Consider the following 21,197-nt stretch of genomic DNA (forward strand, 5'->3'; position numbering starts at 1 on the left):
TTGTCATTCACCATTTCCTACAGTTGAAATGCCTGACAGATGCTGTGGCTACAGCTTCATTCTGAAAGCATTTTTGTTATTTTCAATCGCAGTAGGGGCTGAAACAGCTCAGCAAGAAAAGAGCTTGCTGCCAAGCTTGAAAACCTGAGTCCAATCCCCAGAACCCAAGTGGTGGAAGAAGAGAAGCAACTTTTATCCTCTGACCTCAGTGTGTGCACTGGGGCATGCCTCTATGCACATACACACCCAGATGCACAAAAAAAATGATGTAAATATAAACAAAAATGTAATTTAAAAGATTTTATTTAAAGACTGTGAGTCTGAGAACCTAGGTGTTTGTCTCCCATGAAATGAAATACCCTTTGAATATTATATTTAAACACTGATGTTACATACAAGAATGCTGTTCCTAGCCAGGCAGTGGTGGGGTGGTGGCCTACACCTTCAATCCCAGCACTTGGGAGGCAGAGGCAGGTGGATCTCTGTGATTTCAAGGCCAGCCTTACCTACAGAGCTAGTTCCAAGATAGCTAGGGCTGTTACACAGAAAAACCCTGTCTCAAAAAAAAAAATAAATAAATAAACAACGAAAACAAAAAAAGAGAAAAGAATGGTGTTCTGGAAACTGAGAAAAATCCATGAGCAAAATAGACAACACTCATACTATAGCAAAGTTTACATTCTCATGGGAAAAGGCAAAAAACTAAATGTCAGGTAATGACAGGTGTTATTTAGAAAAATAAAACAGTAGATGACTAGAGCATGGTGTACTCACGGGTGGGATGGAGTGACTTTTACACAAATTGTCATACTCTAGGAACACAAAGTACCCGATGTGGCTAGAACTAAATAAACAAAGAGGAGTATGTTAGGGGACAGATCAGAAAGACAGAACAAATTGGGTGGTGCTTTGAATTGCATGCAGACAAGTTGGTTTCTACCACAATGTGATGAGAAGTTAGGATTTTAAGATTGTAATACATTCAAACTTTTTTTTCTTTTCAAGACAGGTTTTGCTCTATGTAGTCCTGGCTGTCTGTTGCAAACCTTTATACTTATACTGGAACTTGCTTTGGAGACCAATGTGGCCTCAAACTTAGAGATCCTCCTGTCTCTGCCTCCTGAGTGCATGAACTAAGACATCTGCCACCACGCCTGGCTCATTCAGACCTTTTTAAATGATCAGCCTAACGTGGACGTGTAGTTCAGTAATGGAGCATGTGCAGGCCTGAATTTAATTCCCAGCACAAGAAAGAAAAAGAAAAAAATCTCAGTTGGTAGAGAACTGTGTGCATGAAGTTTTGGGTTCATTCCCCAGAAACAGTTAAAAGAGCTGGGTGGTGGTACACATCTGTAATCTCTCTATTTTTATTTGTTTGGTTTTTGTCTTGTTTGTTTGTTTGTCTTTTGAGATAGGATTTCTCTGTGTAACAACCCTCAATTTCCTGGAACTCACTTTGTAGATCAGGTTGGCCTTGAACTCACAGAGACTTGCCCACCTCTGTGATAGGATTAAATGGGTGTGGCACCATACCCTGTTCTTCTGTGATCTCAATACACAGGAGCTGGAGGCAGCAGAGATGGAAATCCAAGAACACCCTCAGCTACACATTGAGTAGGAAACCAGTCTGGTCTAGAGACCCTGTCTCAAATATATCTGTCAGGGGCTGGCTGGCGCGATGACTCTGCAGATAAAAATATTTGCTGCCAGGACTGAGGACCTGAGTTTGGTCCCTTGGACCCACATGATGAAAGAAAAGAACTGACTGGGCAGAGGCAGGTGGCTCTCTGTGAGATGGAGGCCAGCCTGGTCTACAGAGTGAGTTCCAGGACAGCCAGGGCTGCATAGAGAAACCCTGTCTGAAAAACAAACAAACAAATAAATAAATATAGGTCTTAAGGGGCTGGAATTTAGCTGAGTGTAGAAGTACTTTCTATATACAAAATCTCTAGTTCAAATCACCAACAGTACAAAAAGGGAGAGAGGCAAGAATAGAAAAGCAATCAGACTTAAAACTCCCACTGCTTCTCTTTATAAATATGGTCACTGTGTCCTAGTCAAGACACATGTATATCTCTTTTTTTAATGTAATTTAATTTATTTATTTTTTAAATATCGATCCCAGTTCCCTCTCCTTCCCTCCTTCCCTCCCTCTTTCCCTCTCTCCCCCCCACATGCACCCTGACCACCCTCCCCTCCCCAATCCCCCCCACCCCAGCACTCCACATGTAGGGTGATGCCATCCAAGAGGAGTCATCTAAATCTGTCAAGTCATTTGGAGTAGGGACTAGGACTTCTCTCCTGTCTCTAGGTTAAGGGAGTACCCCTCCATGGGGGATGTGTCCACAAGGTCCTTTTGTGCACCAGGAATACATCCTGGTTCCACTGTCTGAGGTCCCTTAGACTGCTCAGTCCTTCTAGCTGAGACACATGTTCATGGGGCCTGAGTCAGTCCCATGCTGGATTCCCAGCTATCAGTCTGGGGGCCTGTTAGCTCCTCCATGTTCAGGTCAGATGTCTCTATGTGTTTCTGCAGCCTGGTCTTGTCCTCCCTCTACATGTATGTCTCTTAAAAGTGTGTAAGGACTATGTACATTTCTCAGGAGGAAAATCCACCATTCATCAACTCATAGGCATGTCCTCTGACATTTATGATGACAAGCAATGTCTTTTTGTCTTATTTGCTCACTCGATTTTTTTTTTCAGTTCATCCTTCTAGTTGGCTTCTATAATCTGCCATGATAAGCATCCATGTACTTGTCTTTGCATTTAGCTTTTTTGGACATTCTAAGAGCTCTGGATGCCTTCTGTGGGGGGCTGGTGAAGAACTGAGGAGGTGAGTCAGGAGGAGTGGTAGAATAATGAACAGATGCACTCACATGTCAGCAAACATATAAGGCAGGCAGGCAGGGTGTCTCATGTAGTCAGGACAACCTTGAACCAAGACTGGCCTTGAATTCCCATGTATGTGGTATATACACACGTGTGAGGATGCCTGTGCCCATATGATGGTCAGAATAGGATATTGAAGGTAGCAAGCAAAAAAATACCTTGTCCTAAGTACTGCCATTTTGACTTCAGACTCCATTTTACCTGTAGGGTGAAACAAAGTTCAAGTTCCCAAGCCCTAGGAGAGCTGGGCACTTTCCAACAGATGGCCAACCTTCTCCTCAAACAATAGAAATAGTCTATTATGACCCTTAGTTCTCTAAAACATTAGAGCTATTCCTAACAACAGAAAGAACAAATGAATCTGATTGGTTGGCCTGAAAAGCTTACATTCAATATCTGTTGACACGATGGAACACACAAAGAAAGTCCCTAATCCCTGAATCCTGATTGGTGAAAATTGTAACTTTAACTTGGCAACAAATATTTGTGATTTTGTGCTTATAAATCCCACTTCTGTCCCTGCTCAGGGCTGTCAGGAAAAGCAAGGCTCCTGGGTCCCTGTCATGCAGCCCTGATCTATTAGTGACCCACTCATGTGGTGACTTATTAAAGTCCTTGGAACCCATAAGTGTTGCCTCTCTCCTTCCTTGTGGTGCACAACATACTATAGGTGTAACAATAGCAGGGATCCTTCCCTATCATACTTTACCTTATTCCCATGAGACAGATCTTGTTGAATCTAGAGCTAGGCAAGCAGCCATCAAGCCCCAGGCACCCTGAGGTTACAGGCACACTCATCCTGATCTGGCTCTTCACCTAGGTGCTGAATTTAGAACTGGGGCCCTCCTCATGGTTGTGTTATGAGTGTTCTTTCCTACTGAACCAACCAGGTTTAGAATGTTTGAGATAGTCTAATGTAGTCCAGGCTGGTCTCAGACTTGCTATGTAGCCAAGATTGGCCTTAAACTCCTGATTCTCCAGGCATGAGCCACTACTCCCATCTAAAATGTGCAGGTTGAAAGAAATGACCTTATTGTCTTTTGAGGTAAAATGTAGGAATGGTTCTGGTAATGAACACTGAAAAGCCAGTATTCGATCATAAAAACATACACAACACTTTAGTACTTTAACATGTAATGTTTGATCCAGGTGTGTTAATACATGCCTTTAATCCCAGAACTCAGGAGGCAAAGGCAGGCAGATCTCTGAGAATTCAAGTCAAGCCTTGTCTGTAGACATAATTATCTGTCCCACCAGCCAGCTCCCAAATAGCCACGCATAGACTTATTATTAATTATAAATGCTCGCCGATAACTTAGGCTTGTTTCTGACTATTTCTTATAATTAAAATTAACCCATTGTTATTAATTTATCTGCTGCCATGTGGCTTGTGGCTTGTTACCTCATCTTATACATGCATGTCCTGCTTCCTCTGCATTTGGCTGGTGGTTCTGCCCTTCTTCATCCTAGTAGCTCTCTCCCTGTCAGAAAGTCCCACCTAACGTCTCCCTGCCTAGCTATTGGCCAGTTATCTCTTTGTTAAATCAATGAGAGCAACCCATCTTCACAGTGTACAAAGAGATTATTCCACAGCACTTATCTACATAGTGAATTCCAGGATAACCAGAGCTACATTTAAAAACCCTGTTGGGGATAGGGGTATAATATTCAGGGGGTGGAGAGATGACTCAGAGGATATCTGACCTCCAAACCCAAACTGTGGCAAATGCACACTTGCACAAATACACACACACACATAATAAATATATATATTAAAAGCATTTTAACATTTTCTTTTAAAGAATTGAAATCAAAGCACAGAGTCTAGCTTCCTGAAATCAAAGTAGGAAAGAGAAAAAGCTAGTACAATTTATTACTGGTTACTTTTACTAAGTTCATATCCCTTTAGGGGAGTTGAACCTTTCATTTTATTTTATTTTTTAAGACAAGTTTTCTTTGGCTGTCTTAGAACTCATAATGAAGACTGACCTGGCCTTGAACTCACAGAAATTCACCTTCCTCTGCCTCTGCTTCTTCCTCCTCATCGCTGGGAATAAAGGTATATACTACTACACCTGGCTAAGGCTGAACCATTATGTACTCCTAAATTCTTTTTTCTCTCCTGGAGCTGAGGACCAAACCCAGGGCTTTGTACTTGTCAGGCCAAGGCTCTACCACTGAGCTAAATCCCCAACCCCAGTACTTCTAAACACTTAATAGTCACCTCCCTCTGTCTCATCAGTGACTTAGCTACTAGTATACATTTCCTTCTGTTGTCACTTTGGAGGCAAACACTCTCTTACTCACAAAACAGGCACCCCAAGGAATCTACATCACATCCATTCCAAAGTGTTTTTTGATTTTTTTTGTTTTTTACTTTTTGTTTTTAGTGCAGTTTTTATGTATTTATTTAGTTAGTTCATTTTGGTTTTGGTTTTTTGTTTGTTTTGTTTTTTGTTTTTGTTTTGGGGACAGGGTGTCTCTGTAGCTTTGAAGGCTGTCCTGGAACTCACTCTGTAGACCAGACTGGCCTCCTAGAACTCACAGATCCTCCTGCTTCTGCCTTCCCAGAGCTGGGACTAAAGGCATGTGCCACCACCCCTCAGCCCCTTTATTTTAATCTTATGTGTATGGGTGTTTTGACTGCATGCTTGTCTATGTTTCATGTGTATGCAGTGCCCACAGAGGATCAGGAGCTACAGATCCTCTGGAAGAGCAGCCATTCTCTCTGGCTCCTTACTTGCATGTTTTATTACATTTTTTAAAACTTATTTGTGTGTATGCAGATAAGCACTATGACATGCATGTAAAGGTCAGAAGACAAACTTTCCAGAATTAAGATGTATTATTGGAGCCTGGTGATGGTGGGGGCTGGAGAGGTGACCAAATTATTAAGAGCACTGATTGCTCATGTATCAAACCTGGAGGAAGGAGATGTGAAAGCCAGCCCAGGCTACATAGTAAGACCCTATTTCAAAACAGACAAACAAAACCCTCTGAAGGGGTTGGAGGGTGAGGGTGAGGTGGCACACACCTTTAATCCTAGCACTAGGGAGGCAGGGACAGGTAGATCTCTGTAAGTTTGAGGCTAGCTTGTTCTACAGAGAGAGTTCCAGGACAGGGCTACAGAGAGAAACCCTGTCTCAAAAAACTGAAAGACAATAAATAAATAAATAAACAAATTTTCTCCCATGTTAAAATAATAGTAGTAGTAATAATAGTAGTAGTAAGTACTCACATAATCAATCAGCAAATGTTAATTTGGAGAATATATTCAGGCAACCGTGGCCCTTGCCTTTAATCCCCGTACTTGGGAGGCAGAGGCAGATGGATCTCAGTGAGTTCGAGGCAAGCCTGATCTACAAAGAGAGTTCCAGGACAGCCAGGACTCTTACACAGAGAAAACTTGTCTAGAACCCCTGACCTTACCCCCCCGCAAAAAAACCCCAAAATTAAAAACTTTAGAGAATAGGAAAGTCTCCAAAGTCATGTAGGAAAGTACCTATAACCTTTGAACAGAACTAAATTTGAAGGCAAAAGTACCTTGCTTCAGGACTGTGGCTTTGCTGTGAGTGGTTGGACTTTAGTATGAACCACATTGGAGTTTTTGTATTGAGACAAAGTCTGGTGTATCCCAAGCTGGCCTCCAATTCACCTTGTAGTTAAAGATGACCTGGGATTTCTGATCCTCCATCTTCCACCTCACAGGATGCTGGTATTACAGAAGTGGGCCACTGTGCCTGGTTTAACGAAGTACTGGGGGTGAACTCAGGGCTTCCTGCACGAACTACACCCACAACTCGCATGTTGTACATTAATAGATGGCGTGTGGGGAGATGTTTACCAAGTCAACGTCTGTGGACATCTGGTTTCGAACAATTGTTGGCACAGACTTTGGCAAGTGGAAATATTGTTATTGTTTTCTTGAAGGGACCTCAGGCACCGCATAAAATGCATCTCCTATCTAATCCTGCACAGCCTCCCCGCCAGCCCCACCCCTCCTAAGTGCTGCTTACTTGCTATTGGTTCCTTTGCCCGCCTTCGGTTGCCGTGGAGACTCGGCGCTGCGGCCCTGAGCTCATGGCGCTGTACCAGCTCTTCTCCCACCCGGCCGAGCGCGGCTACCGCGCGGGACTCTGCTCCAAGGCCGCGCTCTTCCTGTTGCTGGCCACCGCGCTCACCTACATCCCCCCTCTGCTAGTGGCCTTCAGAAGCCACGGTGAGCCTGCCCGGGCTTGGAGAGCCACATGGCTCGGTGCGGCCCGCTGGCCCAGGCCGGTTTTCCTAACCGGGCTCCCCAATATCCCTTGTCTTCCGCAGGGTTTTGGCTGAAGCGGAGCAGCTACGAGGAGCAGCCGAGCGTGCGCTTCCAGCACCAGGTGCTGCTCGTGGCCCTACTGGGGCCGGAGCCCGGAGCCTTCCTCGCCTGGAGCACGTTCCCCACCTTCAACCGGCTGCAGGGGGTTCACCTGCGCGTCCCGCTCGTGTCGGTGCGTGGTTCTCGCTAGGGTTCTGGGGGAGATGGGGAGAGTTCCAGGGATCCCAGGTTGGAATTGGGAGGGGAGGGGGGGTCTAATGTATCTCAGGCTGATCTTAAACTTTACAGCCAAAGACCGCCTTCAACAGCTGATCTTCCGGCCTCCACCTTCCCAGTATTGGGATTTCAGGGCAGTGTGCTTCGCTGTGAACACTTTATCACAGAGCTACATTCCCAACCTCACAGATTGGATCTCAAGGAGCTACGGGGGTTGGAGACAAGAGTCGTTGCCCTGCGCATGTTTAACTTTCTAGATAATGTCTCCAGAAAGTCAGCCATGCGGTCGGTGTTTGTCTAACAAGAGTCCAGATGCCAGACCGCAGCCTGTTTCTGGTGCTGGTCACTTCTGAATAGGAAGGTGGCAGTGAAAGCCCCTTTAGAGAATTGAAGGCCGAGTTAGAGCATCTCCACTTCCGTAGGGACAGAAAGTGCGCGGGAGTAGGGGCGGGGACAAGCGCTGATTGAGTTTTCAGCTCCTGCTTTGGCCAAGCCACGCCTGTCAGGGTTAGGCTCACCACACTCTGCTCCACTTTGCAGCTGTCCTATAAGAAACTGAAGCATTTTACTGTCTGCAGTTTAGTGTTTACTTTCGCGTAAGTCAAATGCTTCTTTATGGTCATCCCTTTCCGTTCGTATTCTGAAAATATTTTCCTTTAGACGTATGGAACATCTGGCTTTCCTACTTTCAAACGTGGATCCTTTCAGACACGGCTGGTTATTAGCCTTATGAGGCAGACTTGTGTAGGTGATGGGAAAAAAAAGTCACCCACAGCTAAAGAAGAGCTTTAAAATATTAAAGTCTTGCTGGTCATGTGAATACCAATACACAACATTTAATCAGATTACTTTGCTCTTTAATTTTTCCATATATATATATATATCTGATTGCAAACCTGTAGGCTCATTGTCAGATATTAGAGAGGTACAGGTTTATACATGATGACGGAAAAATAAAAGGTTATCAGTACTCGTTAACCAACCTTATTAGTTTTAAGGTCTATAGATTATTTAATGACATGGACAGGGTGATGAAATTTAACCAGTTATTTGTTGGTAAATATTTTGTCTCTTCCTAACCTGCACTTGTCACCCCAGCTGAGACAGGAGAATTTCCCCATTCCCTGGGCTACACAGCAAACACAAGCCCATTCTGTCTCAAAACCCTGGCAGATGAAGTCAGAGAACAGCTCAGAGGAGTCAGTTTTCTCCTTCCACCAGCTCAGGGATCCAGCTCAGGCTTTCAGAATTGGCTGCAAGGGTCCTTACCTGCTGAGCTATCTCACTGCCCACCCTTACTTCTTGATTTTTTTCTTTTTAATTTGCCTCAAGTTTTCCACTATTAGAATTAATTTTTTTGTTTATTTGTTTTTCAAGACAGGGTTTCTCTGTAGCTTTGGAGGCTGTCCTGGAACTCACTCTGTAGACCAGGCTGACCTCGAATTCACAGAGATCAGCCTGCCTCTGCCTCCTGAGTGCTGGAACTAAAGGTGTGTGCCACCACTGCCCAGCCAAACTTTTTTTTTTTTAACTTTAAACAAAATTAATCCTAGTTTTACTTTAAAACAGTGATGCTTTGTTTACTTGGTAGGTTGGTTGGTTGATCAGTTGCTATTTGTCTTTTTTTGAGACAGGGTCTCACTACATAGTTCAGGCCAAACTCTAAGTCACTATGTAAGCCTACGCTATCCTCAAAACTTGCCCCTACCTCCCAAGTATTATGTTTTCAAGCAAGTGCCACCACACCTGGCAAACAGTGTATTTATGTCTTAAATTTTTCTTTTTGTTTTTTCTCTTTACATTTCCATTGTTCTCCCAAATACTTCTTGGTATTTGAGTCTAAAAACTAATGCAAAGTTAATCACCAAAGCAAAGATAAATATTGGGCTTCATTCTTTCTTTTTGCTTACTTTCACTGCAACTGGCTGGTATGTTGTTGGCCCGGAGCTGGCTTCTTATCTCTAGAGCCAGAAGCCACTCCCTTGAGAGCGCTGCTCCTCATCTCCCTCCACACCTGATACCTGGGTCTAGTTTCAAATTTAATATTGGATAGATTGCTGTGTTCATTTTGTTTTGTTTGAAATGGTGGGGTTCTACCCTAAGGCAAATGTGCTAGGTAAGCACTGCACCACTGTGCTACAGCCCTAGCCTAGATGTTTTTGCACAGCTAGTAAAACAGAGGCCTTGTTGTTCAGTGATAGAGTGCATGTACAAGCCTCTGGGTTCAATCCCTTACACACACACACACACACACACACACACACACACACACACTCTCTCTCTCTCTCTCTCTCTCTCTCCAAAAAACGAAACAAAACTCAGATGTGGTGGCTCATGTCTGTAATCGCTACACTTGGGAGGCTAAAGTATAAAAATCATGAGTTTAAGGCTAGCCTGGGCTACACAGTGAGTTAGAGTTCAGGTAGGGCTAAAAAGAAGTAAAACACAATCCTTTTCCTAAATCTCTATTTTAAAACAACTTTTAAAAATTAACTTTTTTGCTGGGCAGTAATGGCACACATCTTTAATCCTAGCACTCCAGAGGCAGAGGTAGGAGGATCTCTGTGAGTTCTAGGCCAGCCTGGTCTACAGAGTTCAAGGACAGCAAGGGCTACAGTGTGAAACCTTTTCTCTAAAAACAATACAAAACAAAAATTCAAAGAAACCATAGATATCTAAAACCAAGTAAAAATATAAAATAGTAAAGTCACTTTGGAAAACAGATTACCTCTTCAAAAGCTACACTTAAAGTACCATGTAACCCAACATTTAGTAGGTAAACTAAAATCTATTTTATATAAATGTGTGTGTTTGTGTGTATTTATGCATGCATATAAGTCTGTGGTATATGTGGGGTATATACATATATATGTAAGCATGTGCATGTGCACAGAGACCAAAGGAATAAGCTGACTGTTCAGCTTATTCACTCTCTACCTTGTCCTCTCTAGACAGGGTTTCTCTCTGGACCCGGATTTAGGCTGGTGGTCAATAAGCCCCAGAGAGCTGCCTGTCTTCCCTTCCTACAGTGATGGGTGTATAGGTACACATGCAGCTTTCTACATGAATGCTGGAATCCAAACTCATTTCCTCATGCTTTCATAGCCACTGAACCATCTCCCAGTCATATGTGTATATATGTATATATGTGACATACAATCAATCATATATTCACTGCATAGGACTAAGTATGTAAGACACAGACATGAATTTTTTTTAAGCCATGTCTTGCTTTATGTATTGATATTCATGCTGGTTTGCTGAACTTGTGGCCCTCCTGCTGAAGTCCCATTAATAGCTGACATTACAGGCATGTACTACTATGCCCAGCTGGACACGCTTCACATGATATGTATGTATGTGTGTATGTATGTATATATACATATATGTGTGTGTATACATATACATACATACATACAATTTTGAGTCAAGACCTTATATAGCCCAGGCCAGCCTTGAACTTCTGACCCTCCTGCTTCTATCTTCTGTATGTAAGAAATATGAGCATTCCCCTCCATGTTTGGTTTATATGGTGCTGAGAATTGAACCCAGGGCTTTATGCTCAGCAAATACTCCCCCAACTAAGCTGAATGTTCAGCCCACCTTTTAGCATTTAAAAATTATTTTATTTTATGTGCATTGCTACATGTATGTCTGTGTGAGGGAGCTACAGACAGTTGTGAGCTACCCTGTGGGTGCTAGAATTGAGCCTAGGTCCTCTGGAAGAGCAGTCAGTGCTCTTAACTGCTGAGCCATCTCTCTAGCCCCCCCCCCCTTTTTTTCTCCTCTTTTAAAGAGTAGATTTTATGGCCTGTGAATTGTGGCTCCAGTATTCATAAAAGCAGACAGACAGTAGCCTAGTGATGTGGTAGTAATAAGCCCTGTTGACTTACAATGGTTATCTTCTTATCCCATCTACCTGTACACAGAATAAACCCTTTATTGTTAGACAGCACATTTAAAGTCCTTTCTGTACTGTTTGGCCTGTAATAAACAGTAAATGTTAGCTGCTGGTTTTGAAAACAATATATAACCTCCTTTATTCTCACAGTAACCCTGTGAGGTGGAGGTCATGCTGCCATTTTACTTATGAAGAAGTGGCCTCGGAGAAGGGGTCATTTCCCTGGGTTTCATGTGAGCAGTATCCAGCCGGGCATAGTGGTGCACGGCTGTACTGTCCACTACTCACAAAACTGGACAGGAGGGTTCCAAGTTCACCAAGCTGGCCTGGGTACCAGTGCATAGCAAGATTCAATAAAAAAAAAATCCATGTTTATATTTCATGTGCTTAATCCTATTCAGTGGAATTCTTTTATTTTAGCTCTGAACATAGACCCAGGCTGGCTTCACCCTTCACCGTGTCTGGGAAACTATCCAAGGAGTCAAGGAAGCCATGGCCTTGTTTTTGTTTGAGACAGGGTTTCTCTGTGTAGCTCTGGATGTCCTGGAACTCACTCTGTAGACCTAGCTGACCTCAAACTCATGGAGATTCACCTGCCTCTGTCTTCTGAGTGCTGGGATTAAAGGTGTGTGCCAACATGTCCAAGCTCAAAGCCCTAGTTTTTATTTTTAGGTCAAGGTTTGACCATCATTAAGAGGTGGCTTTGTAGTTGCTAATTTGAAATAGTGTTCAGAAATCACAAAAGGCCTTGCCTCTTCAGCTCACCTAGAACAGTTTCTCCAAGACCCGCCCCCGCCTTTTTTTTTTTTTTTTTTTTTTTTTTTTTTTGTTTTGTTTTTTTTTGTTTTTTGGAGACAGGGTTTCTCTATGTAGCCCTAGCTGTCCTGGAACTCACTCTGTAGACCCACAGAGATCTGCCAGCCTCTGTCTCCCAAGTTCTAAATTTAAAGGTGTGTGCCCTCACTGCCCGGCCTTTTTAATCTTGTCTTAATTTTAGATATATTTTATGTGTATGAGGGCTTTTAAAAATCACAAAAGCTGAGTCAGTTAGCTGGCCCAGCAGACAAAGATGCTTGCCACCAAGGCTGCTAACTCATTTTTCATCCCCAGCACCCGCACGGTAGGAGAGAACTGTCTCCTGTAAGCTGTCGTCTGACCTCCGCTCCTATACCACACACTTAAATACTTAAATTTTTACTTATTTTTATTTTATGTGCATCTTTGGCTTACCTGCATGTATGTCTGTGTGAGGATGCCAGATCCTCTAGAACTATAGTTATAGATGGTTGTGAGCCTCCATGTGTTTGCTGGAATTGAACCCAGGTCCTCTGGAAGAGTAGCCAGTGCTCTTTAATAACTGAGCCATCTCTCCAGCCCCACAAATATAATTCTTAAAGTTCCAAATTATGCATATATTTCATAAAACAAAAGTGGTGTGATTTATGAATCAGATTTTAGGAAGTGAACTAAAATTATTGTTGAGGCATTAACTATCTGAAAGCCTACTCTTTAAAAAACAAAAAATATATTTACTTTGTGTGTGGGAGTTTACCAACATGTATGTCTATATACCATATATAGGCAGTGTCTTCAGAAACCAGCAATGGATCTGCTGGGACTGGAGTTACAGATGGTTGTGAGCTTCCATGAGGGTGCTAGGAATTGAACTTGGGTCTTCTGGAAGAGCAGCCAGTGCTTTTAACAGCTAAGGCCTCTCTCCAGCCCCCCTAGATCATTGTATCAGTCACTGTTAGATTTGAACTTGGTGTGTCCATCTCAGCCTCATGTTTGAACACTTGGTGCCCAGTTGCTGGCATTGTTTGGGAAGGTTGTAGAGCCTTTAAAAGGTGAAGCCTTTATTAAGGGAGTCTAGTTCAGTCTCATGATCTCACTAGCCCAGGTCAGCTGATTCTGTGGGTTTTCTCATCATGGTATTTACTCCTTTGTTCATATTATTGCTCCTCCCTCACTTTGATTGTACTCCAGGAGCTTGGCCCAATGGTTAGTTGTGGATTTCTGTATCTGCTTCCATCTGTTTCTGGAAGAGGGTTCAAGCATCTCTGGTCCTGCCTCAACAAGATGATGGGACAGACTTAGTAGGCTTCCTAGGAGAGGCCTTACCCTCTCCTAGGAGCAGATGGAGAAGGGGAAGTAGGGAGAGCAGGAATAGAAAAGGAGGGGGAACTGGGATTGGAATGTAAAAAATAAATTATTAATAATAATAAAAGTTTGAGCCAGGTGTTGGTGGTGCACACCTTTAGTCCCAGCACTCGGGAGGCAGAGGCAGGTAGATCTCTGTGAGTTCGAGGCAATCTTGGTCTACAGAGCTAATTCCAGGACAGGCTCCAAAGCAAAACAGAGAAATCCTGTCTCGAAAAAACCAAAACCACCACCACCAACAAAAAAGGTAGATATTTCTGAGCATCTACTGCCAGGGTGCCAGGAGTTAGGTCATCCCTAACTTCCCGTAGACATCTCTGTTCATTTCCATCCTCCGCATTCTCCCATTTTAGCCTGCTTCAGTTTTCTTTGTGTCATTGGGCAATTGCCTGGTGCTGTTACATATCTATTTGTCTTTTATTTATTTGGTGCTCTTCCTGGAAGAATGCTACCTTTGTACAAAATGATGTTGCCTACCCAGCATCTTTGGGATTTTGGGGTGTTTTGTTTGTTTGCTTGCTTGCTTGGTGTGTGTGTGTGTGTGTGTGTGTGTGTGTGTGTGTGTGTGTGTGTGTACACCATGATATGCATGTGGAGGTCAGAAGACAAATTTTAGAAGCTGTTCTCTCCTTCAGTCATGCGGGTCCTGAGGATGAAACGCAGGTCATTAGGCTTGGCAGCAGGCACCTTTACCAAGTGAGCCATCTCACTGGCCCTATTATTATTTTAAGATTATTTTCTGTTATTTTGGTGTGTGTGTGTGTGTGTGCGCGCGCGCGTGCACGCGCGCGCGCACACCTATGTGAATGTCTGCAGGTGAGTGTAAGTTCCTATGGAGGCCAGAGGGCATTGGATTCCCTGCACCTAGAGTTATAGGTGGTTGTGAGGCACCCAATGTGAATACTGGGAACCAAAGTCAGGTCCTTTGGAAGAGCAGCACAGTGCTCTAACTGATGAGTTTACTCTCCACCTCCTGTGAGACCAAAACAGGTTTCTGTTTGCAACTAAGCCAGTTAAAAATAAGTTCCTGTGCTAGTTAAGGGTTCTGTTTGTGGTTAAGGAATTAGTGACAGTCCTGTTTTGAGTTCTTGCCAGTTAAGGTTTCTTTTATTTTTTAAAAGGGTTGTTTGTTTGTTTATGAATGCTCTATCTGCACATTCACCTTTACGCCAAAAGAGGGCTTCAGATCCCACTGGAGATGGGTGTGAGCCACCATGTGGTTTCTGGGAATTGAACTCAGCACCTCTAGAAGAACAGCCAGTGCTCTTAACTGCTGAGCCATCTCTCCAGCACCCACAAATTAAAGTTTCTATTTGTAATTAAGAATAATTCCTAGGTGGGCAGTGGGGACTCCTGCCTTTAATCCCTGAACTCAGGAGGCAGAGGCAGGGGTATCTCTGTGAGTTCTGTAGACCAGGCTGGCTTCAAACTCACAGAGACCCTTCTGCCTCTGCTCCTGAGTGTTGGGACAACACTTTCAAGGCATCTTCCCAAAGTGCCCTTCTGGTCTCTGTGGTCTATAGAGCGAGTTCCAGGACAGGCTCAAAAGCAATACAGAGAAACCCTGTCTGTGTGTGGGAGGGGGTTATAACTAGAGCTTGGTGGGTTTCTGTAGTGTTTGCTTGGTAAATGCATAATGATTAAAAGTAGATTTTGTTTTTCCATTTAAACAAGCTGACTTAGGGGTGGAGCTGTCACACAGTGGGAGAGCACTTGCCCTAGGTTCAGTCCTTAGCAATCTAAAGCAGGAACAAAAGGGATGAGAGGGAGGGGAAAGAGGCTGGGGACTGGGGACATGGCTCAGTGGTTAACAGTACATACTGTGCTTGCAGAGCACCCAAGTTAAGTCCTCGTACCTTCAACAGGCAGCTCACAGTCACCTTTAACTCAGGCTCTGGGGCATCCAATGATGTCATCTGCCTTATACAGGCACACATGTGCATATGCATATTTACAGATACACACATACACAAATAAAATAAATATTTCGGGTTCTATTTTGTTTTGAGTCAGGGTTTCCTCTGTGTAGGCCTGGCTGTCCTAGAACTCACTCTGCAGATCAGGCTGGCCTTGAACTAAGAAATCTGTCTGCCTCTGCTGGGATTAAAAAAAGTACATCTTTTTCCTTGGCCTTGTAGAGCAGAGAAGAAGACAGGAACCAAGATGGGAAAATGGATGTGCTACATTTTAAACTTGAACTTCCCCTGCAAGCGACAGAGCAGGTCCTCGGTGTGCAGCTCATCCTGACCTTCTCCTACCAGCTGCATGTGAGTCAGTCCTCTGTGAGTCCTTTCCTTTCTAGGGAGAGCCACACCACAGATGGCTCTTAGAATAGTGCTGGGGATTGAATTGAATATTTTTCAGGGGGTAATATTAAATTATTTGATTAACTATTAAGAGGTCAGAGGGTTCTGGATAGAACCTGTGGCTCACCCAGGTATGCTATGCCTGTCAGCTCTCGCTGTGGACAGGTAGGTTGTGAATCCTACAGGTTCTTTAGACCGGACAATGGCATTTCTCTTTCTGATGATTTCAGAGGATGTCAACTTTCGTGATGCAGAGCATGGCGTTCCTTCAGTCCTCCTTTGCCGTTCCTGGGTCACAGTTATATGTGAATGGTGACTTGAGGCTGCAGCAGAAACAGCCACTGAGCTACCGAGGCCTGGACGTCAGATATAATGTAAGGATGTTTCTTGTAGTGCAGCTCCTTCGTTCCTATGTTTATCACACCCTTTGAAGGAAGAGAAGTTTAAGCTTTGGAATAGCTTTTAGATCATTTTATGCATAAGAGTGCTTTGCCGAAGTGTGTGTTTGTGCACCACACAGATGTGCAGTGCTGGAGCCAAGCTCTGAAAGAGCAGCCAGTGTTCTTAACCACTGAGCTCCTTCTCTCCAGCCCCATTGTGAATTCTTTCAAAATGCAAAAAGGGAGTTAGAGAGCTGACTCAGTGGTTAAGAGCACTGGCTGTTATTCCGGGGGGACCTGAGATTGATTTCCAGCACCCAGGTGGCAGCTTACAACTGCTTGTAAATCCACTTTCAACGGACCCAGCACTCTCTTCCAGCCTCCTTAGGTGCTGCACATGCATAGTGTATAGAAACACATGCGGGCAAAACACACATAAAAACAATAATGTTTTAAAAATGTACAAAAGACACACTTTGGTTTATACCCTGAAAGGGGAAATGTTCTTACTGATGAACTAAATTGTCTGTTGCCCTCAGGTACACATCTTCCAAATGTATTCTGTGTTAGTTTATTGTTTGCTTCGACTAAACACCTGACAAATCAGCCTAAAGGAGGAGAAATGTATTTAGCTCACGGTTTCAGAGGTTTTAGTCCATTGTGGTAGGAGACTAGGGGCTAAAGAGCTTCTCACAGCAAGGCCAGAAGAGTGGAGCAGATGGGCCAAAGCAAGATGCAACCCTAGGATAAGTTCCCAGTGCCTTGTTTCCTCCAACCAGGCCCCACCTTCAACAGCTCCTCTCCCCCAAAGCACCCAATATCTGTTCACATTTGAGTCCATCAGTGGGTCAAACCATCCATCAGGTATGAGCCCTCCTGTCCTAATCTTCTCTGGGAAAAACTTACACCCATCTGTGCTCTCCTAAAATCTCCCAAGTATTGCTCAAGCCAAACAATTTGACCGTCAAGATTGACCATCACATCTTCCAAATGATCTCATAAAATGCCTATGTAAATACATTTAAAAAATTAGTAGTCACTACATACTAAACAGGCAACAGATGCCAGCCCAGAGCAAGAAAGTTTACAGATGGGTGTGGTGGCATGCCTGTCCTAGTAATCCGCTGCTTGGGACACCAAGGTGAGAGGATCACTTGAAGCCAGGGTAACTGAGCAACACCCCATCTCAAAACAGAAAAAAAAAAAAAAAAAAAAAAAAAAGAAGAAGTTTGTGTCACGTTTTTCAATCTCCATGGTGTAAATGAGCAACACCCCCATCTCAAACAGAAATAAAAAAGAGGTTTGTGTATGCCATGTTTTTCAATCACTATGGTGGCTTCCTGAGGTACCTGCTGGCTCAGCCCTGAGCATTCTCTGTTCAAGAGTACTACAGCCATGGCACACAACAACAGGATTAGGAATGGAGGTAATATACTGAAGTCTACTACATGGTTAGCATAACCTGTTTTCCTAGAACAAAAATGGGAGGAAAAAAAATGTTTTTTTAAGTTTATGTGTTATGTACACAGTGTTTTGCCTGCATATACACCCACACACCAGAAGAGGGCACCAGATTTCATTATAGATGGCTGTGGGAATTGAACTCAGGACCTCTGAGCCAGCAGCCAGTGCTCCTAACCTCTCAGCCATCTCCCCAGCCCTAAAAACGGTTGTTTTTATATAAAAGCGAACCTAGACACATGGGGGGAGAGTTAGCCATCTCCCAGCTCTCTACTCTTGTTCTTTCCTCATTCCTGTACTTCATTTGGCCCACGCACAGGTCTTCTACTGCGTGTGCGCATATTTACTCCCCCCTCTGTCTCTCTCTCTCTCTCTCTGTATCTCTCCCCCCCCTCTCTCTCTCTCTCTCTCTCTCACACACACACACACACACACACACACACACACACACGCCTATAAATAATAAAAATGAAACTCTAAAAAATGATTACTGAAGCCAGGTGGTGGCACACACCTTTAATCCCAGCACTTGGGAGGCAGAGTCAGATGGATCTCTGTGAGTTCAAGGCCAGCCTGGTCTACAGAGTGAGTTCCAGGACAACCAGTTGAGCCTGGGTGAGCAGTGGGGTGGAGGGACTGGGGGAGGGGGAGTGCTCATTGCTTGTCCTCCTGCCTTGTCCCAGGTATCCGTAATCAATGGGACTAGTCCTTTTGCTCATGACTACGACCTCACTCACATTGTTGCTGCCTATCAGGAAAGGAATGGTGAGTTACCAGTAGAGGCCACTGGGCCACCGCTCAGACTTCCCAGGTTGTGGGGTCCATGAAAACAAACGACTGGAATGCTTTTCGTGATGACAAACCCTATGAAGGCTCAGTGATGGGAGGTGGATGGGCTTGCCAGAACTTATCCTCTGTGTCCTCTCCCTATTGTAGCCCAGAAAGTTAGTGATCACTCGACTTGTTTATCCCATCACTGATTTAGCTGGTTTCCTCTTACTAATGTGTATTTAAGCCTAATTGAGTTATTGCTCATAGTACACCTATTTAAAAAATAAAAAATAAAACCCCGGTGACAATTTACTGTCCTCAATTTCCAGACAGCCATGGATGATGTGTGTTAGGCAGTTCACATTTGCAGCCCGCTAGAAGAGAAGCACTGGCCATTCTGACTACAGATAAAGTATTTTTCCCTAGAGGAGCATCCCTAAGCTCAATTTAGCATACCAGGCTTGTTGGTGGGCTAACATTTTCCCTAAAGGCATCAAAACTGTTTCTTGGCAGCAAGGGGTTATAGGTGATACCCACAGACATTTCCCAAGTGCAAGGCTTGCAATTCCAGCACTTTTTTGTTTTGTTTTTCAAGACAGGATTTCTCTGCAGCTTTGGAGCTTGTCCTGGAACTCACTCTGTATATCAGGCTGACCTCAAACAGAGATCCCCCACCTGTCTCCCTGAGTGCTGGGATTAAAGGCTTGCACCACCATTGCCAGACTGCTACACCATTTTAACCGATACTTTTTCTACAAACAGTATTTCTCCAGTTAGCTCTTTGAATGTTTTTGACACATTGTAGCAAAAGTATTTTAAATAGTGTGTGAGCAACTTTGCATATTCAATTGCTCTTTTTATTTCTTTGTGTTCTGAAATGCAGAATATCCTCTTGTATTCAAAGACCACTTCTATTTTGGTTTAATGATTAAAGTTTATGTTGCAGTTACCACTTTCCTGAGTGACCCCAACCCAATCTGGCTGGTGGGCAGGGCTGCCGAAGCTCCTTTTGTAATCAATGCTATCATCAGATATCCTGTGGAAGTCATCTCATATCCTTTCTGTTAGCCAGTCAGTGGTGGCTCATTTCCACTAAGAAAGGAAGGGTTCCTTAGCTATACCAAGTAGGAACAGATGTGGGACTCACAAAATAGGAAATTGTTGCAGCTTTGTAGACCCCATACAAATAACTGCTATTCCCACAGGAAAGAAAAATCCATTTCCTGTTCCTGAGTCAGAATAATTTTATCTTCTGAGTCAGAATAATTTTAATAATCTCTGGTTATCCATTTTATCTGAAGAGTATTTGAAATATTCTTTCTGTTTCCCATCTGACCTGAACTTTGGAGTAACTGTTTCTTACATGTAGCCATTGCCTCCTTAACATTTTGTACTTACCAGCCAGGCTTCTGGGAGATGATAAAGTTTGCCTGGGTCCAATATGTCAGCATCCTGCTCATCTTCATCTGGGTGTTTGAAAGAATCAAAATCTTCGTATTTCAGAACCAAGTAGTAACCTCCATTCCTATAGCCATGCCCCAGGGAGAGCTGGGTAAAGAGCATTTATCCTGAGAAGACCACATCAGAAGACTCTGAGGGACCATGGCTACCTCATCCCCGTCTTTTGAGAACCGTCATTTCACAACATTTCTGCAAAGAGCCTGCTGGACACTTTCAGGCTTGCATGCTTTTCCCCTCAGAGGCGAAGAACGGTTCTTTCAACATTATTCTGCACAAACCCTATGCCTTCAGAGCACCAAGGAAATCTACAAGGATGACAACGAGTTGTGGAAAGGTCACAGGGTTACTAGAGGCTATGATTTTTGTTTTGTTTTGGTTTTGCTTTGGCCTTGAATTTCAAGAAAAAAACTGTAATCAGCTCATACATCTTTGAAAGAGTCCCATCTCTGGTCAATCAAGGACTTTACCTCTTTTGAACTGGATGCCCTGTGCATTCCTCCCCCCAGTGTAAGTTTCTTTTTTAGCTTCTTCAGGGCTCTCACAAGAAATATGCAAGTCTCTAGTACTTTCTACTCTTAGGTGTCTACACAATGCCCATTCAGAACTTTGATTTCCAGAACTGAAGCCTTTAACTGGAGAACTGAAGGGGGCAGGGCAGAGCCTAAATATAAGAGCCCCAGAAACATGTGCATGCCGTTGGGTAACTTCAGGGCAAGAGGACCAGACACCTGCCTTCAGGCTAATAGATGGGGGTCTGTCATCAGCCCAGCTGAACAGCCCTCTGTTCCTGCCCTTCTGTGGCTGGCTCTGTGCCCTGTTTCTTGCCCTCTGTCTGTGCCCCTGGGATGACAGCTGAAGTCAGAAGTGCTGTTTGATTCTGTCTTCCCCCCTTTCCCCAGCAGCAGGGAAGGATGTCGGGCTTCTAACAACAGGTTCTTTCTCTCTGGCCCTCACCCAACAGCCTGGCCACTTGCCACTCTTCTTCTTTGATGGCCTTCCCTCTTTATGAAAGGATATGGGTGACAGAGGGGTTGGTGATGGTGTTGGCTTCCATTGCCTGACAACTACAGGGTTTATTTGGTGGCTGAGCTGAAAACTCAGTTGCTTACAGTTCCCTTAACCAAAGAACAAGATACTCAGCAGAGAGGAGGCTTTGGAGGAAGCATGAGGAGCAGCAAGTAAAGAGGGGGCTAAGCAGAGCATCTAACAGAGTGGCAGGCAGCTCCGCATATAACCCTGTAATCTAAAGAAGTATGGGCACAGAACATGGCCAGAACAAGCTTCTGTGTTGAATAGAAAACTGTTATTTGGCCTCATTCTTGTGTTAAGCA

The 21,197-nt window shown here is 43.9% G+C and overlaps 1 protein-coding gene across 1 annotated transcript; it reads left to right on the top strand.

Annotated features, from left to right (window-relative positions):
* The first annotated feature begins 6,925 nt into the window (after nt 1-6,925).
* On the top strand, nt 6,926-20,553 carry Tmem231 (transmembrane protein 231). Its single transcript, XM_051201780.1, has 7 exons — nt 6,926-7,111; nt 7,213-7,382; nt 15,626-15,754; nt 16,024-16,167; nt 18,318-18,399; nt 19,352-19,457; nt 19,800-20,553. The coding sequence occupies exons 1-7, from the start codon at nt 6,973-6,975 to the stop codon at nt 19,975-19,977; spliced, it is 948 nt and encodes a 315-aa protein (XP_051057737.1). The 5' UTR covers nt 6,926-6,972; the 3' UTR covers nt 19,978-20,553.
* Nucleotides 20,554-21,197: the final 644 nt, after the last annotated feature.

The sequence above is a fragment of the Phodopus roborovskii genome, unplaced genomic scaffold (genome assembly GCF_943737965.1).
Source record: "Phodopus roborovskii unplaced genomic scaffold, PHOROB, whole genome shotgun sequence".
Taxonomy (NCBI): domain Eukaryota; kingdom Metazoa; phylum Chordata; class Mammalia; order Rodentia; family Cricetidae; genus Phodopus; species Phodopus roborovskii.

Excerpts from the sequence above, each read along its gene's own strand:
- Tmem231 (XM_051201780.1), top strand. The coding sequence starts at position 6,973 with ATGGCGCTGTACCAGCTCTTCTCCCACCCGGCCGAGCGCGGCTACCGC. Across the intron at positions 7,112-7,212 it reads AGTGGCCTTCAGAAGCCACG|GGTTTTGGCTGAAGCGGAGC; the intron begins GTGAGCCTGCCC and ends TGTCTTCCGCAG. Across the intron at positions 15,755-16,023 it reads CCTTCTCCTACCAGCTGCAT|AGGATGTCAACTTTCGTGAT; the intron begins GTGAGTCAGTCC and ends TGATGATTTCAG.